Source organism: Hyperolius riggenbachi, chromosome 1, assembly GCF_040937935.1.
Source record: "Hyperolius riggenbachi isolate aHypRig1 chromosome 1, aHypRig1.pri, whole genome shotgun sequence".
Taxonomy (NCBI): domain Eukaryota; kingdom Metazoa; phylum Chordata; class Amphibia; order Anura; family Hyperoliidae; genus Hyperolius; species Hyperolius riggenbachi.
This window is the reverse complement of record NC_090646.1, coordinates 500,050,827-500,070,687: the sequence shown is the minus strand read 5'-3', so window position 1 is coordinate 500,070,687 and position 19,861 is coordinate 500,050,827. Positions and strand designations below refer to the sequence as shown.

Here is a 19,861-nt window from a genome sequence, read left to right as displayed (position 1 = left end):
TTTTTATAGTAATTTCTCCAACATTGAGATGAGATATATTAGTAGGAGTCTTATTAATGTTTTTGTACTTCACGTCCCTGTTAGGATCTGGAGCTGTCTCTGCTGCACCCCAATCATCCTGGAAATCCCATCACTTCTCTGAGTAATTTTACATTTTCTCACCATATTTAATCTGATAGGGTTTGTGTTAGAACCAAGTAGAGATCGTCAATGAGATGCTAATAATTTCATCTTGAATGCAAATTGTATGTCAACCCCCCCCCCTCCCCAACCAACCAACCAACCAACACACACTTTAATTGGCCAGATTCCAGGTTCTATTCAGTTTTCATTAATTTTCATGCAGCCCATAATCTTTGGCATCTAAGTGCGACCTTCTCTGATCTCCGCTATATTTAGTTCATATGCTCTTGTTTTTATTTTTTGCAGGTAATGGCCTTCATGTCCACTCGTGTGTCATTGCTGCCTGCAGTGCTTATTTAGCCAAGCTTCTCAAGTGTCCAGTTGCTACAGTTGATTCTGGAGGAGCAGCAGTATGCAGCAGGCGTATCATCAGTCTTAGAGGAATTCCCAGCCACTACTTGCTCCCCCTTGTACGTTACATGTACACTTCAGAACTGACGGTAGCTCCTGCAGATGCCCATGGTGTTCTCAAAGTGGCAAAAAAGTTACAGATACAAGAACTGGACATGTTGAAGCTTGAGGGAGGTAGACTTGTGAAACCTGAATTGGGTAGAAAATTAAATAGGGGTTGCCTTGGTGACAAGAAAAGAAATCCACATGCAGTGAATGATCTGCAACATGAACAAATAGGTCAGATAGATGTTGAAGCTCTGGATGAGAATAAGCCTTTCAGTCTGGACAGGATAGACATTAAGTCAGACTGCTCGGATATAGAAGCTATTCAGAGTTCAGCAGATGCCATGCCAAGCAATGACAATTTGTCAAAGTGTCTTCCTGAGAATAAACCAAGTGTTAAGATTGTACTGAAGAGAAAACGCAACTCCACTGAAGAGTTAATTTACCAAAACAATCCTAACACAGTATCTGATGAACAGCGTAAAAGCAGCCCTGGGATTTTTATAAGCCCGGACAAAAGTGATGGAGGGGGAAAGCAAGCAAAACATAACACATCTACAACTGAAACTCGGAAAAGCAGAAAATTGAACACAGAAACAACACTTGATGATTCATCTGATACTGGGCTATGCATTTCTCATGGCACAGAGTTGGATAGTAGCACCACAGAGAAGATTGAGAAGCTTGAAACGAACAGAAGCCCCTTATGGGTGAAAGATAATTCTAAGCACTCAGAATTATCAAATGTAAAGTGTAATATATCTCCTGTGTTTGAGTCTAACACATGCCCTGACTTGCAGGCCACGAGTCAGGTACAAAGAGGAGAATTGTATGATAATATTCCAAACGAGGAAGAAGATGGGCAATTAGTGAAAGACTTGCCCTGTTTGGGAATGTGTAACGAGAAAAGTGATGTAGAGGAATATTTTCACGTTGCAGATTCTACTGTAAGTTGTTCTACTGCAAGTCCTGCTGTAAATAGTTGTACTACAAGTACAGGTTCAGAAGGCGTGAAGGTAGAGTTAGATCTGATGACAAAGGCTGCTGTAGATAAGGATGTTATCCAAGTTACTCTTAGTAAACTTGAACCCAACGTGGAACAGCTCCATAGCACTGATGCAGATGAAGCGGCAAAGTTACAGATGACCATAAATGAGCTCCAAGCTAATGAAGTCGAAAAGGTAAAACTAAGGAAAATCAAAGATGGTCATAGCTGGGAAATTGTTAAAGATCTGCAGCCATATATTGTGAGCTCCAGTGCAAACGAAGAAAATGTGAATGAGCTGGAGGAACTCCTAGAGCACATGCTAAACCTTCCTTCTCCATCCACTGATGTGGATGTTGGTGGGAACAGTCCAGTGGTTTGGATGGGAGAATATGCGTGGCCTGATGTGACCTCAGAGTCTGATGAAGAGATCGATGTATTACAGTAACATTGCAGTTTCAGAATTATGTGCAATTTAGCAGAAATGCCAATTTACGCCCCAAACCTCCAATATATGTAGAGTGATATAATATATGGGACATTTGGTGTGGATCAGGTAGTAGTTATTACACAGTTCAATAACTTACAGACTGAAGGTTCTAGTTATAGCGGTGTGTTACAAATGTAGAATCTTGACTGTTTAATACAAGAAAATATTGCAATTTTTCTATTTGTGTGAGGAGGCATGCCCCTAGAGTTGCATGTTGTTGCTGGATGGTGAAATCTTTTCAAGTTTGTCTGCAGGAGGCACACATGCAAAAGCGGCATCAGATTTAGTCTAGTCAGTTTGCTATGCCTGGTCTATATACTAGACAAGCAACCAAGATAAATGTATGACCATATGTATACAAGATAGGTATAACTAAAGCCAAATACAAACAAACAATCACAACCCCCAACTGGTGGAATTTTTTTTTTGCACAATTAAGAACTAATAACTTCTTCACAAATCGTTATGTCATAAAGCTCCAATAGCACAACTCCATAAGTGATATAGGGAAGTGTTCCCCAACCCTGTCCTCAAGGCCCACCAACAGTGCATGTTTTGTAGAAATCCAGAGGTAGTGGTAGTTCATTAGCTCTGCTGGGACACTAATTACCTCACCTGTGCATATTTGTGGTTTCCTGCGAAACATGTACTGTTGGTGGACGTTGAGGACAGGGTTGGGGAACTCTGATAGGTACACTAATAGAATTGCATAACAACTCCATAAGTAATACAGGGTACATTGAGGGCTTGTTTCCACTGTTGCAACGCGATTTCGGCCGCATTCCGACGCTTGTAAAAACGCATGCGGATGCGTTTTCACATGCGTTTTTACCCGCGATTTCGCCTGCGATTTCGCATGGCAGGGTGCCATGCGAAATTAACCATGACACTGCCAGGGCTAAATAAAATTGAAAAAGGTGCGAAATCGCGGGTAAAAACGCATGTAACAAACGCATGCGTTTTTACTATTAAATACATTAGCGGCGATTCGCACGGATTCCCGACGCAGGCGAAATCGTTGGCTCTTTTGTGCGTTTTTTTCACGCTGAAAAAAACGCACCTCAACAACGCTACAGTGGAAACAGGCCCATCCACTTGCATTACATGTGCGGATCTGCATGCGTTGGACGCATGCAGATTCGCGATAGTGGGAACGAGCCCTGATACCAATAAAGGTCTAGTTTAGATAATGCATAATAAAGCACAAACTATCATCAAGAGCTATAGAGCTATTCCTAAAGAACAAAACTATAATAAGGTGCATACTTAATAGCAAAAAAGAGCAGTCAGTGTAAGGCATGTAACTCCTCTCTCTCTCCCTCTCTCTGCCTGACTGCCTGGTGCAATTCATTAAGGATGTGGCAGCTTAATAGTGTTTTAGGAGCAATTTTATAGACCTTGGGGCCTTGAGGGCTCGTTTCCACTATCGCGAATCTGCATGCGTCCAACGCATGCAGATCCGCACATGTAATGCAAGTGGATGGGCCTGTTTCCACTGTAGCGTTGTTGAGGTGCGTTTTTTTTCAGCGTGAAAAAAACGCACAAAAGAGCCAACGATTTCGCCTGCGTCGGGAATCCGTGCGAATCGCCGCTAATGTATTTAATAGTAAAAACGCATGCGTTTGTTACATGCGTTTTTACCCGCGATTTCGCGTGCGATTTCGCACCTTTTTCAATTTTATTTAGCCCTGGCAGTGTCATGGTTAATTTCGCATGGCACCCTGCCATGCGAAATCGCAGGCGAAATCGCGGGTAAAAACGCATGTGGAAACACATCCGCATGCGTTTTTACAAGCGTCGGAATGCGGCCGAAATCGCGTCGCAACAGTGGAAACAAGCCCTCACTGTTTGTTACTGCCACCTTTGTTTTGTTAAACCTGCTTTTTGTGTCGGTGTTCTGTGCACTACTTATGGACTTTAAAGCACACCTGAAGTGAGAGTGGTATGGAGGCTGACATAATTATTTCCTTTTAAACAATATGAATTTCCTGGCTGTCCTGCTGAGCCTCTGCCTCTAAAACTTTAAGCCTTAGACTATGAACAAGCATGCAGATCAGGTGCTCTGACTGCATTCTAACTGGATTAGCAGCATGCTTGTTTCAGTTGTGGGATTCAGACACTATTGCAGCCAAAGAGATCAGCAGGACAGCCAGGCAACTGGTATTGTGTAAAAGGAAATGCATATGGCAGCCACTGTGTGCTGCTCACTTTTGGTGTACTTTAAATGTGATAAATATTGGTCATTATGCTATTGGAGCTTTATAATAACACGATTTGTGAAGACGTTATTTGATTGGTCATTTGATTGGTCCTTTATCCCTAGCACCAATCTTATCCTTATACATGCTGAAACCTAGCTAGTACATTTTGGCTTCACAGCCTGGTACCCAATTCACTGCCCTTTGCAGATTACAGCAAAGACCCCAGTATCTGGCACCAGTGGGGATTGCCTGATGCCAGATACATGTGCTTGCCCTTGCTTGAGAAAACTGCTGAAAAAGCACAAACGAGCCGCTAGGAGCTTCAAGAAGGTTACAAGAAGTAGCTGGAGGCTTGGTGAGTGTTTAATGGCCTGCAACCCCCCCCCCCCCCCCAACAAAACCCCCCACCTCCTCAAACAGTCCCCGTTATCCCCTCAGGCATGCCGGTTAGATTTCTGGTTGCCTGAGTTCCGGATAATGGGGAGTTTAGTGTATATGCACCTTAACACCAGTGACCAAACCGCTGTACTGCCAAAACCACAATGTAGCCATGCACTTGCACTCAATACTCTGGCACCAAATACACCAAAAGAGCTTGTGATCATCCGCAACCACCTCTCATTTCTGAGCATCCTTCAGCTAACAATCACAGCCATTGTTTTTAGTCAGACTGTATACTGTACTCCTGCTCTTTTATTGGTCAGCCAGGTCACATGAGGATTCCATCATCTTTCTCAGCCACTTACATGCCAGCAGCAAATGACTGAACACAGCTTCACATATCAGGTTGTTTTTTTTTGTTTGTTTTTTTTTTGTTTTGCAGCTATTCATCATTTTATAAAAGGCAGGAGTTTACATGGTACAGTAATGCAGTTGCATTTTGTCAGTGTAAAGAAGTGATTTATTGCCACCTTGTAATTGCCCCTTCTGTAAAAGTCTTCTGTAATTTATTCATGGTATTGATGGTTTGTTTTCTTCTGTTTGACATATTTAACCACTTCAGTACCAGCAGTCTCTGGCCCCTTAAAGGGAACCTTAACTGCCGTGGAAAAATAAATTCACTTACCTGGGGGCTCTCCCAAGCCTCCTGCAGCCGTCCTGTGCCCGCGCCGGTCCTTCGGTGCCCTCCGGTCTCCCTCCGCCGCTAAGTTTCGTTATCGGACGACTGCCAGTCGTCCTCGGGCCACTTCCGCATTCCTCGTCGTAAACTGCAGTAAAGCGCGTCCGCATGACGCGTTTGGCGTCATGCGGACGCGCTTTACTGCAGTTTACGACGAGGAATGCGGAAGAGGCCCGAGGACGACTGGCAGTCGTCCGAAAACGAAACTTAGCGGCGGAGGGAGACCGGAGGGCACCGAAGGACCGGCGCGGGCACAGGACGGCTGCAGTAGGCTTGGGAAAGCCCCCAGGTAAGTGAATTTATTTTTCCACGGCAGTTAAGGTTCCCTTTAAGGATCAGAGACTGCTGGTACAAAAACCGGACATAATGGCGACACTCTAAACAGATCCACCGGTATTGCAGATGAAGCTCGCTCGACAGCAAAACTCTGTGAGCTGGTCAGGAGGTGATTTCATTGGCTCCTGACCCAGTGATTATTGTGAGCTAATGAGATTAGCTCACAGTGATCACGGGGTCAGGATCCAATGAAATCTGCTCCTGACCAGCTCACGGAGACAGCAGGGGGAGTGAGCTGCAGTGACGAGAGAGTGGCACGATTGGTGGTAGAAAGTCCGTGCTGAAGAGTATATCTAGGCCCTGGCAGGCTTAGGCGGACACAAACGGTGTAGATTTCAACTACAGCCGTCCAAAAGCATTTAAAATTGATTGAATTGGAATTACCAATATAAAGCACATTGTATACTTATGTAACACACTACTTTAAAAAAAGAGGAAAAACAACAAAATATTACCCCAGTGGTTCTCTATAGTGCTTAATATCACATACCAAGCAATGCAACCCCACTACAGGACCACTTTGATCGGTAGAAAACGTTTGATCCATTAACCTCGCTAATAGGTTTTAAGGAGACAGTATAAAAATACTTTTATTTCAAATGTTTTAGTATCATTTATTTTATTTTGTATTGATTTTTTTTCCTCTCTGTAGTGTCTTGTCTAAAACCAGCCCTGATTGTATTCAATTAAAGCAAATCCATATGAAAAGGTCAACAAGAAAAGAAAATTTAACAAAATTAGATTATCATAATGGATCAACATATCTAATATGAAGATTCATTAGGGTTTTCTTTTTCAAGTGATTGTTGCCATCTTGTATGACCTTCATTAACGGTCTCTAGAATGATTGGCCAAGATTCGCCAATAAATCAGCTGATTAAAATGCAGACATGAAAGAAGATAACATTAAACATGTTTGTTAAAGTTAGGTTTAGTTTTAAAAACTAGTGCTCACTGTTTTGCTATTTAAAAGTATGGTAATCTTGAGGAAAGGAAATGGAAAAATTAAGCCAAGTGCAGAAATACAAACTTTTTGTAAATTACCATGTGAATGCAAGCAAGATTGCGAAGAGGATCATATCTTCATAGTATAGCATTGTTAGGAAAACTTCAATAATGTTTTTAGCACAGCTAAAGTACCGTTCAATCACACTGTCATGATACGCTTAAGTGAACCTGAGGTGAGAGTTGTATGGAGGCTGCCATATTTATTTCCTTTTAAGCAATCCCTATTGCCTGGGTTTCCTGCTGATCCTCTTCCACTAATACTTTTAGCCATAGCCCCTGAACAAGAATAAGCAGATCAGTTGTTTCTGACAATATTGCCAGAACTGACAAGATTAGCTGCTTGCTTGTTTTTGGTGTGATTCAGACACTACTGGAGCCAAATTGATCAAGGCTGCCATGCATCTAGTATTGTTTAAAAGGAAATAAATATGACAGCCTCCATATCACTCTCACCTCGGGTTCACTGAAAGACAACTTGTTTCCCTCACACTTTCTGAAATGCCCAATCGTGGTGATGTTTGACTAAAGCTGAGCTTCCTCTTCTTGGAGCTGGATATACAGCAAACCTAGACTGGATTTGTTTTCCTTAAAGTACATACACACGTCGGAATTTTTTAAACGACCCGTCGTTTGGACGTTAAATCGGGTGTGTGTACGGTCTGTCGTTCAGCTGATAAGACTGGACTTGAACGTTCCGCCAGGCGATTTGATGTCCAAACGACGGGTCGCTTAAAAAAAACCCGACGTGTGTACGAGCCTTAAAACTGTTCATAAGGTGGCAAGCATTTGCATTCTTGGTCATATCGGAATATAGCCTGGGTTGCTAAAGTTGTGCAAGTGTATGTACAGCACCCACAGTTATCACTTTGTAAGTAAATGTAGGCTGTCCTCAATTTGTTAGATAAGTTGTGTTTTTTTTTTTCTTGTGGATGGATAAATGTTCTTGCAGGCAAGGATCTGAAATGTTTGTCATCTAAAAGCAGACATTGTTTAAAAAGTATAGTATAGACTTTGCTGGACCATTTAGCTCATATCTGAAGTGGTGAAATAAAAAATAAAATGGATACCTCAGTAGAAAGAAGCCTCTGAAGTATCCCTTTCCCTAATGTTCTGTGGCCCACTGTTCCTGTGCAGTGTTCCTTTAAGCATTTTTGACAAGCGCATGTCTAATATGCTGTTGTGTGCTGTCCATGTACGGTGCGAGTATGGTCTTCGCCTGCACAATGCAACTTGGTCATGGCTTTTACTTCCTTGCATCAATGACTTCATGCTACTGCACATGCATGGACCACGTTTGTGCATGGGCAGTTTAGCAGCGCCTTGTACATGGACAGGAACGCGATTGCAAAGAAGGTGAACGACCTGGGTAGCAGCGGTGGACTAGAGAATGTTCGGGGAATCCTCTGGAGCATCTAGAGCAGGGGTCCCCAAACGTTTTTGGGTCGAGGGCCAGGTCAACATACTTCAGACTGCTGGGGGGCCGGAGTATACATAAAATGATGTAGAAGTGTTTGCGGGCCAGACAGTTAACCTGCTGAGCGGTCTGGACGAGCTCAGCTCGTCCAACACCGCCAGAGGCTGCCGCTCAGGCCCTGCTGGGCCGATTTTAGTCAAATAAAAAGCAGCACACGCAGCCGGCACTTTGCCAGCCGCGTGTGCTGCCTGATCGCCGCCGCTCTGCGGCGATCCGCCGCGAGCAGCGGCGAAAGAGGGTCCCCCCAGCCGCCTGAGCCCAGCGTAGCCGGAACAAAAAGTTCCGGCCAGCGCTAAGGGCTGGATCGGAGGCGGCTGACGTCAGGACGTCGGCTGACGTCGATGACGTCACTCCGCTCGTCGCTATGGCGACGATATAAGCAAAACAAGGAAGGCCGCTCATTGCGGCCTTCCTTGTTTATTCTGGGCGCCGGAGGCGATCGGAAGATCGCCTCCGGAGCGCCCTCTAGTGGGCTCTCATGCAGCCAACTTTCAGTTGGCTGCATGAAATAGTTTTTTTTTTATTTAAAAAAAACCCTCCCGCAGCCACCCTGGCGATTTAATCAGAACGCTAGGGTGGTTAAGCATACCCAGGTGACAACCTGCAGTCCAGTTGGACAGCAGTGTCACCTGATGTAGAATTTGATTGGAAACCAGCGAATTACTGATTTCTGGCTTCATTCTATATGCGGACCACTAATATTTAAAGATGTAGCTGACCGCATCTGTAATACATTTTTGTGTGTGGGGGGCCAGTAAAAAAGCCTCAGGGGGCCACATTCGGCCCGCGGGCCTTAGTTTGAGGACCACTGATCTAGAGGTTTCCCATTACTTAGGAAAGTATTTAACTTAAAGACAACAAGATCTATAACTAAAAACAGTCCCCTGGGAGGTACTCACCTTGGTAGGGGAAGCTTCTGAATCTGATCAAGGCTTCACCCATCCTCCTGTGTACCACGGCGGACTCGCTGTGCCCCTCTGAACAGCGGGGATGTAAATATTTACCTTCCCGGCTCCAGCCCATGCGTAGTAGTGGCTCTCCGCTCGGAAATACGTGGAAATAGCCGATCTGTCGGTCCGCTCTACTGCGCAGGCGCAAGTCTCCTGCGCAGTAGAGCGAACTCGACAGAGATCGGCTATTTCCGAGCGGAGAGCCGCAACAGCGCCCCCGCTGGAGCCAGAAAAGGTAAATATTGCACAGCCTGACAAATTGTCGGCTGTGCGTTCCGTGGGCTGCAGCAAGACCGCCGTGGGACGCAGGAGGACGGGGGAGCCGCAATAGGACCCAGAGGCTTCCCCCTACCGAGGCGAGTACCCCCCAGGGGAACTTTTTTTTTTTTTTTTTTTTTTTAGTTACAGAGTCTCTTTAACAGATTTTTGTCCTCACAGGTTTGCTTTAAATTCTCCAACCGAGTCCTCTCTTAATAATCAGCCCTATAGGGGTCTATTCACTAAAAAACTTGTGTACAGACAAATGGGCTCCTGACCGAGATATGGAGCTCGGCTGTCAGTGGGACAGCAGAGCGAGCAGAATGCAGCGTTGTCAGCGAGTATGTGGAAGTTGAAATCTACGCCCTGGCAGGCTTAAGGTGGCCATACATGGTACAATTTTTTTCATCCAATCTTACCAATTCTATGTAGTATAGGGGAACTGCCTAAATTATCCTTTCAGTATATTCACTTAATTTACACTTATACTACATAGAAATGGTAAGATTGTATGAAAAAATTGTACCATGTATGGCCACCATTAGGCTGATGTAGGACGTACATTTCAACTGCTATTACGTAGTTTGGGTAACTCATCGTAAAATTACACTTTCTGCACTTGTAACTTTTACCATTGTTTATTCTCTGCTGATTGTGTGGTTCTGTAGAAGCCAAAGCTCAAGCTCTGTGCCCTGAGTTATGCGATCAACCAAGATTACAAATTAGAGGAGCATGTACAATTATTTCCATTACTGAAATAGGTTATCCTTGTGTGCAGCACATGACTTTTCCTAAAGGCCCATACACACGCTCAGCCAAACTGCCTGATTGTTGTCTGATTTTGGTCTGTTTCACGACAATCGGGAATGTGTACACGTGGCAAATGACTAGACGACCAGTCGGTTTGACAGATCCATCCGGTGATCAACTCACACGATTGTTGCACTGATATCGTGCAGTTGGTGATGTGTGTATGACGGCGTTGGAACAACGTTCAACGTGGGGCGTGTAAGGGTGATTCAGGGCTCTGGCGACTGCCGGACTCTGAATTACATCTCCCTCCGAGTTATGACAACTCGGAGAGGTCATAGTATTTTAGGGCTGATTCACATGGGCGTTTTTGTGGCGTTTAACTCGGCGTTTCAGACGCAGCGTTTTTTGGGATCTACCGCCATCCCATTCAAGTGAATGGGAGCGTTTAGAGCTGGCTTTTGCAAGCTTTCATGAAAGCCTGGTGGTAGATCCCGGCGTTACGTCTAGTCTGGAAAGCAACATGTTGCTTTCAGAGGCGGTAAACGCCAGGAAACAATAGAAGAGACCACAACTGCTAGCCTTGAACGCTTCCCAAAAGCTAGCTTTTAAATGCTGGCGTTTGAACGCGGCGCCAAGCGAAAGCTCAGACGTTCGTGTGAACCAGTCCTAAGACTGGCAGGGAGTTTTGCGACAGCAACACCCATTGTCTGTGGAACCCATTGTCAGCTAAAGAACAGTTAACTCCAGAATTGGAGTTGAATTGCTGTACAGATACACATATGAAGAGAGTAGGTTAGTCTTGATTACATCAAAAACCCTTTTTGAATACCTTACTTGCATCTAATGTTTAAAAGGTCTGTAATATGGCTTATTTGATTGCCTTTCAATCCTTTTGATATATTAACTACTTAAGACCTTAGGACCTTGCTGATTGAAATCTACGCACTGTTCTGATGGCTGCCAGGGCGTAGATTTCAATACACCGACGCTGCATGTTCTCGCCGCTTTTGTCACTCCTGCCGATCTTGCCGCTGTCTCCCCGCTGCAGCTCACTCGCTCTACCGTCTCTATAACGGCAGAGCCCTGTGAGCGGCTCAGGAGATAATTTCATTGGCTCCTGATCCTGTCTATCAAGGTAATCAGCTCCCATTGGCTTACATCGATAGGCAGGGTCAGGAGCCAATGAAAGCGGCTCCTGACCGGCTCACAGGAACTCTGCCATCATAGAGACGGCAGAATGGGTGGCCCAGGATCCCGACATGCAGCGGTGACTGTGATATTGGTGGGTATGTGCGGCTATTCGTCGCTATTCTGCCGTTTCTTGTACCAGCGGTCTCTGGTCCTTAAGGGGGCAGAGACCGCTGGTACTTAAGTGGTTAAAGTTTTGTATTCTGGTATTGCATTAGCTTCTCAGTAAAAGATTCTTGTATCTCCAGAAAGGATGCATTACAATCTGTATAAATTGCATGACTTAAGTTGAAAAACCAAGCATAAGAAAATGCTTAATCTCATCACTATCATTTTTGTGTGCGTTTTTTGACTCTCTGGAGATTGAGTAGTGTGCATTTCAGTGTATATGTAAGAAAGGAGAACTGAGAGCCTGATATAGTGTAAATATTGGCAAATGGGTATATTGAACAAGTATAAATATATACTCACAAACCAGGGTTACCTCCAGGCAACCACTGTGTAAGCAGGTGAGGAGATTAACCTGTCCCCACTCAGGATTAAGAAGTCGCTCTCTGCAGATAGGAGGAAAAAAAGGGGTATCCCCCTCCACCAGGGGTGGATTTCAATGATAACATAATGTAGAACAGAGGCACCAACAGGATAAAAACAGTTATTAAAAAGTATAAAAGTGCTTTGGAGGCAGTGGTGGACTTACCTCCTGCAAGCAGACACAAAAAACTGTGTTCAAGATGAGCAAAATTTATTGGTACACTCCAGGGGTTTCGCAACGCCTTTCGCAGGCTCACACCTACGTCATCAGGCAATAGGTTATTGGAGTAGACAACAGTATGTGGCCCGGGTTACACCTGTTGCCAGGTAAATGTTTTTATCTAGTTGGCGCCTCTGTTCTACATTACCTTATGAATTTCAGTGTAGTTTGATTTGGATGCTTTGGCATGTTATAGAGCAGGTATGTCAAACCGGTCCTACGAGGGCCGAGATCCTCACACATTTTTGACACAGCTCAAATGAATTGAATGGCCTGAATCAGGAAAGGTGTGGTCCATCAGGTAGAACACATTCCTCTCTTTCTCAGTCCATCCTAAACACTGGCATGGATCTGGCCCTCCAGGCCGGAGTTCGACACGTGTTATAGAGTGTGAAGGAGAGTTCACACTTACAAAGTGTGATCTCTTCCGCTTACAAATTTGCACTAATACCTTGCTTTTATGTTAATAAATAATACTGGCACACCTCCGCTTGCTCGCCATTTTTGTGTCATACAACAAATTTTAAAGAGACTGTAACAAAAATGTCATCCTTTTTCTACCATCCTACAAGTTCCTAAACCTAATGTGCTCTGGCTTACTGCAGCACTTTCTACTATCACGGTCTCTGTAATAAATCAATGTATCTTTCCCCTGTCGGACTTGTCGCCCTGTGTCTGGAACGCTGCCAACTCTTCCGTGCTGATCTGTTATGCACACCCCTCTCCAGGCCCCTCTATGCACACTCCAGTGTGTGTGTGTGTTATTTACATAAGCCAGCAGTGTCTCTGCTCTCTTATCAGTGAGAGAAGAGAGCTGGATAAAAATCCTCCTCTGTTAGGCTGTGAAAGGAGCTGGCTGACACATACTGAGGAATTACAGACAGGGCAGAGCTGTCTGCAGGAAGAAACGATCAGCCTGTCACTAGTATTCAGTGGATGAGAGCTGCAGGGGGACAGAAAGTAAACACACAAATGATCTCTTGAGATTCAAAAGGAAGGCTGTATACAGCCTGCTTGTGTATAGATGTATTTTCTTTGTGTGGACATACTGTACATCAACCTACTTCCCGTTTTGGTGTTCATTTTGTTTGTTTATAAACAAACTTTTTAAAACTGTTTTTGACTACTTTTAATGCGTCGGGGAGCGGCGAAATTGTGACAGAGGGTAATAGGAGATGTCCCCTAACGCACTGGTATGTTTACTTTTGTGCGATTTTAACAATACAGATTCTCTTTAAACTCTTCCCTGGGAACAGATTCTGAGGTGGCAGCGCTTCCCAAGACAGGCTGCATCTGAATGACTAGTAGCATAGATGTGCATAGTGTAAACTCAGAATAACAATGGAATGCAAAATTCAAATAGCAAATGGGCGCAGCTAGCCATTAAGTAAAGTTACATTTTTTTTTTTATACAGCAGGGAGAGGTGGCAGCGCCTCCCAAGATAGGCTGCAGGTGTGTATTTTCCTCTAGAGCAGATATTCTCAACCGGGGTTCCCCTCAAGGGGTTCCGTGTCAATTTGACACTTCCGCAAGACAATATAGTCCCGCTACTCCATAGCTGCTACACTACATAGCAGCAGCGGCAGCAGGCTCCATAGCTGCTACACAACATAGCAGCAGTGGCAGCAGGATTCATTCATGCTGCTGCGAGTGATGCGGAGGATGGATCTACAAAGCAGCCGCATCACCTGAAGCCAGCTCTATAGTTCCGGCATGCGCGGAGTTCTAACAGGATCTCAGCTTCAAGAAGGAAAGGACGTCAGATGGTTAGTATGAAGTTTTTTTTTTTGTTCCCTGCACTGACCCCAATGAAGCAGCCACAGAAAGGGGGGAGAATGCAGCACACAAACGGACAAAGCAGTAACAGAAACGGGGGACAGCAGCCACAGACCAGGGGGAAAGCAGCACACAAACGCACAAAGCAGCCACAGAAAGGGGGGTGATAGCAGCACACAAACGCACAAAGCAGCCACAGAAGGGGGGCGGGGGACAACAGCACGGAAACGGACAAAGCAGCCACAGAAAGGGGGCACAAAGCAGCACACAAACAAAGAAGCCACACAAACGATGGGACATAGTAGCCACAGAAACGGGGGACAAAGCAGTTCCACAAACAAGGGGGACGTAGCAGCCAAACAAACTGGGGGGACAAAGCAGCCACTCAAATGGGGGCCATACTTGTTAATAAGGGCACATGGGAGCCATAACTGCTAACAAGTGGGACAAAGGGGGCCATACCTGTTAAGGGGGTCATAGCGGGCCACACTAAATAGGGCACAGGTGCCATACTATAAAGAGGAAATGGGTCCAATTTTAATATAGGGAAAATTATATATATAAAATATGCGCGCGCGCGCCGGGTTCCCCGAGATTTGAAAATTTTCCAAAGGGTTCCTCGGGTCAAAACAGGTTGTGAAAGGCTGCTCTAGAGGGATCTGCATGTCTTGGTTGGTAGTCCATTCAGATACGGCCTAGTTCAGGAGCGCTGGCAATTCTTTCCAGATTTTGAAGAAATCTTATTGTCCAAAAGCTTTACTAGCTAATAAATGGTATCATCCCGATTTAAAACTTAAAGAGAAACCGTAACCAAGAATTAAACTTCATCCCAATCAGTAGTTGATACCCCCTTTACAATGAGAAATCTATTCCTTTTCTCAAACAAATCATCAGGGGGCTCTGTATGGCTGATTTTGTGGTAAAACCCCTCCCACAGTTAGATATCAGCACCTCACAGCTCTGAGGTACTGACATCACACTGTGGGAACCTTGTTGCATTGTGGGAAATAACAGCTATTTCCAATTGCCAAAAAAGCCAGCAGCATCTCCTTCCAGTGACATAACTTACCAGCATTAAAAATGTCACCATGTGATAAATGTCAATGTAAATTGGAGAGGAACGATTTTACTGTGAGCAAACACTGACTAAATCATTTATACATAATTATTGTAAAAATGTAGCACTTTTTTATTGCATTATTTTCATTGGAGTTCCTCTTTAACCACTTGAGTACCAGCAATCTCGGTTTCCTTAAGGACCAGAGACTGCTGGTACAATAAATGGGGCTTGCCGACATCAAGCCGCACAGACCCACTGCTGAAGGTTGCGTGATCTGCTCTAGCTATGTAGCAGAGCTCCAGGAGTTGAATTCATTGGCTCCTGGCCCTGTGATCACTGTGAGCCAATGTGATTGGCTCAGGGTCTGGAGCCGATGTACACACGATTGTCGGTTAAAGCGGTCGTTGTTAGCCTTTTCGGCCGACGGTTATTGCATGTGTGTATGTACCTTTAGGACCCAAGGAGCTTGCCTTCCAGAACAGCTGTATGCATTGAAAATATTTCTGCAGACATTTGGCCCGCCTAGTTTACAAAAGTTGTACTGGAATGATTTTAAAGGGGAACTGAAGAGAGAGGGATATGGAGGCTGTCGTGTTTATTTCCTTTTAAAGAGACACTGAAGCGAAAAAAAAATTATATAGTGAATTGGTTGTGTACTATGAATAATTACTAGAAGATTAGTAGCAAAGAAAATATTCTCATACTTTTATTTTCAGGTATATAGTGTTTTTTCTAACATTGCATCATTCTATAATATGTGCAGATTACACAACACTCAGCATTCAAAATGAGTCTTTCAGAGCAGTCTGTGAAGTAATGACCTCTCCTCTAGAAGAGAAAAAGTAAACAGTCCACTTACAGTTGAGATAATAAAAGTCAGATAACAGCCCTCTCCAAGACTAACTTAGTCGGAGAGCTTAATGGCTTGTTTGCATAGAGATAACAACTAGAGTTTCTCAACTCTTCCTGTACTGGAAACAATTAGACTGATGTATCTGATCTTAATGTTTTATTTCTTAGCTGTACTACACATACAAATCATAATATCATAATTTTTTTTTCGCTTCAGTGTCTCTTTAAGTAATACCAGTTGCCAGTCAGCCCTGCTGATCCTCTGCCTCTAATATTATTAGCTATAGCCCCTGAACAAGCATTCAGCAGATCAGGTGTTTCAGTGGCTCAGACTTTAACCCTCCTGGCGGTTAATTTTTTTTTTGCCACTTAGGCAAAAATCCTTTTTTTTTTTTAAATTTTTTTTTTGTTTCATGTAAAGCTACCAGAGTGGTAGCTACATGAAACACCACTAGAGGGCGCATGTGTCCCTCTAGTGCGATCGTCGCATCAAAAGCAAACGGGAACGCGTATATAACGCGCTCCCCTGTTTGGCTTCTCCTGTCGCCATGGCGACGATCGGAATGACGTCATGGACGTCAGCCGACGTCCTGACGTCAGACGTCTCCGATCCAGCCCATAGCGCTGCCCGGAACTCATTGGTCCGGGCAGCGCAGGGCTCTGGCGGGGGGGGGGGCCCTCTTGCGCCGCTGCGTGCGGGCGATCGCCGCAGAGCGGCGGCGATCGAGCTGTACGCGCGGCTAGCAAAGTGCTAGCTGCGCGTACAGCAGTTTTAAAGTGCGCAAATCGCCCCACCAGGGGCTGAGATATCTTCCTGCGCGGCATAGACCGAGCTCAGCTCGGGCTTACCGCCAGGAAGGTTAAAGTCATATCTGACAAGACTAGCTGCATGCTTGTTTCTGGTTTTATTCAGATACTACTGCAGAGAAATAGACCAGCAGCGCTGCCAGGCAGCTGGTATTGCTTAACCCTCCTGGCGGTCTATTAAAAACCGCCAGGGGGCAGCGCAGCCGTTTTTTTTTTTTTTTTTTTTTTTTTTTTAAATCATGTAGCGAGCCTAGGGCTCGCTACATGATAGCCGCTGCTCAGCGGCATCCCCCCAGCCCTGCCGATCGCCTCCGGCGATAGGCGATCAGGAAATCCCGTTCAAAGAACGGGATTTCCTGGAGGGCTTCCCCCGTCGCCATGGCGACGGGGCGGGATGACGTTACCGACGTCATGGACGTTGTGACGTCTAAGGGAGTCCCGATCCACCCCTTGCCGCTGCCTGGCGCTGATAGGCCAGGCAGCGTAGGGGGGGGCTGTGTTGCGACGCGGATAGCGGCGATCGAGCGCGGGGCGGCGGCGATCGAAGTGCTGACGCAGCTAGCAAAGTGCTAGCTGCGTTCAGCAAAAAAAAAATTACTCAAATCGGCCTAGCAGGGCCTGAGAAAACCTCCTCCGCCAGGAAGGTTAAAAGGAAATAAACATGACAGCCTCCATATACCTCTCTCTTCAGTTCCCCTTTAAAGCACTCCTGAACTGAGAGGGATGTGGAGGTTAACCTATTTATTTCCTTTTACACAATGCAGATTATCTTGTCAGATCTGACAACAATATCAGAAACATAGAAAAAGCTATCCACAGCGCTCAAGTCTAAAAGTACTAAATCTTCAATGAAATAATAAATCGCATACACAAAGCATCAGTAACATTAACATTGGGTCCCGGTTCCCCTAATGATACCCTGCCACCACACACACCTCACACACTCCCTGCAGTGAGATGCTTGGGGCAAAAAAATGTTGTTCAGAGGGCTGGGTTCCAATAAAAAGTTCATTCAACAACTTGTGCATCCACTCGAATGCATCAATGCAATATGCTACAGCGCTCCTAAAAAAAATCCAGATAAAGGATATTGGTTTATAGTCACATATCCTCAATAGCCACTGAAGAAATGTTGATATCACGCTGGACTTAGTTATAAAGTTTGTCCTTAATTCCAATATATAATATAGCTGTAGCGTGCAAATCTCAATTCAATGTTTTAAAATACAATAAATCAACAAATTGCGCCTGCCCTGGTCAGGCTACACTTAATTATTCAAATTACTCCTAAATGTTCAAAGCACTCAGGGCCCATTTCCACTATTGCGAATTCGCATAGCAATACAAGTGAATGGGACTGTTTCCACTTGTCTGGATTCCTTTGCGTTTTTCTGTGCAGAAAAAATTCGCATGGCAGAGCCATCAGAATTCGCATACCGCTATGCGAATCGCATACAATGTGTTTAATAGGAAATTCGCATGCGGTTTGGGTATGTGAATTTTTATGCGAATTTGCATAGAAACAATGGAAAAGCACACCAGCACTGCCATCGTTAAATTCGCATACATCGTCATCCATGCGAATTCGCATGAAAATCTGCATAGACCCGCTGGAGAAATTCGCATCCGCATGCGAATTTTTACCGCGACGATTCGCACTGCACAAGTGGAAATGCAGCCTCAGAGTTTTGGCTATCACAAGTCCAACGGGTCACATATGCAATGATGTATGACAGCGCTCCTCTTCTAAATTTCTTTATATCTGCAAAATTCAAACATACTGCACATAGTGCATTACTGCAAAATACAAATGCCCACACTCCCCAGGTGAAAGGTGATATACGCGTGACTCAAACAGTGGTGACGCAGCATACTCTCCCGCAATAATAACCGCTCACCAGATCAAGTCCACCTCAGATCCAGGTGGGTCTAGCATGTGTTGTCAAAAAAATTACCAGGGTTCAGCCGCTTCCATCACAAGTAGTAAAAAAGTTTTAATCCAGTTTCCATGTAAAACAAACAATAAAATTGCTCATAGCGTAACTTTGTAAAATTAACAATAATCAGCCTGCGTCATCCAGCGCACTTACGTAATCCCAATGATCAAAGCGCCTATCGAGCTGATAAACCCAGCGGAATCAGCGTCCCGTTCCTCCACCGTGGTGTGTCCACTCCTGCACTCAATAGTCCCAGCCGGTGAGCACGTCCGCAAACCAGTGACGTCAGACGCACCTGGCTCTGCCTTACGCATTTCATTCGTGCAGACTCATCAGGAGCCCCTGATGAGTCTGCACGGATGAAATGCGTAGGGCGGAGCCAGGTGCGTCTGACGTCACTGGTTTGCTGGCCTGCCGGGACCATTGAGTGCAGGAGCGGACACGCCGCAGTGGAGGAACAGGATGCCGATACCACCAGAGGGAGTGAAACCGCTGGGCTTATCAGCCCGATAGGCACTTCAATCATTGGGATTATGTAAGTGCGCTGGATGGCGCAGGCTGATTAGTGTTGATTTTACAAAGTTACGCTATGAGCGATTTTATTGTTTGTTTTACATGGAAATTGTATTAAAACTTTTTTACTACTTGTGATGGAAGCGGTTGAAGCCTGGTCATTTTTTGATAACACATGCTAGACCCACCTGGATCTGAGGTGGATATGATCTGGGAAGCGGTTATTATTGCGGGAGAGTCTGTTGTGTCAACACACTGAGTCACGCGTGTATCACCTTTCACCTGGGGAGTGTGGTCATTCGTATTTTGCAGTAATGCACTATGTGATGTATGTTTGAATTCAATGTTTTACCGTACTTTATTCTCCTTGCGTCTAGGTGATGTATAGATAGAATCTACCGCCTCAATCCTCCGCTTAAAACTGGCCAGAAGCACAGCAGGGAGAGGCAGGGAACATCAAGATAGCAGACAGTCTCCACACGCTACGCGGAGACACATGCACTGAGAGTCACCCGGCACGACTAGGATCCAAGAAGCGGAGCGTTGCAAACTGGTTAGGCCAATCCTCTCCAGTATCCGTGACGTCACTGTTTGCGTGATAAATGCTGATGTTTCAAGGGGTTCACCCATCTTCCTCAGAACTGCCAATCACTGCCCTTCACCAGCTTATAAACGCCCACATTTTGTCACATTACTGCCACAAACGTGAATCAATTTTATTGGAATTCCATGTGAAAGACCAATACAAAGTGGGGTACACGTAAGAAGTGGAACTAAAATCATACATGATTCCAAACATTTTTTGAAAATAAATAACTGCAA

At 44.9% G+C, this 19,861-nt stretch overlaps 1 protein-coding gene across 2 annotated transcripts in view; it reads left to right on the top strand.

The window, feature by feature from the left end:
- BTBD18 (BTB domain containing 18) overlaps positions 1–19,476 on the top strand; it is a 44,987-nt gene extending 25,511 nt beyond the window's left edge. Inside the window, exons 3-4 of one of the 2 annotated variants that reach the window (XM_068271593.1) lie at positions 430–1,760; positions 19,417–19,476. In XM_068271593.1, the coding sequence (XP_068127694.1) occupies positions 430–1,760; positions 19,417–19,431 (1,346 nt within the window). In that variant the 3' untranslated portion in view covers positions 19,432–19,476. Of the gene's footprint in view, positions 1–429; positions 2,794–19,416 lie in introns of those variants that run through there. The other variant, XM_068271592.1, reaches the window with a different exon arrangement.
- Positions 19,477–19,861: the final 385 nt, after the last annotated feature.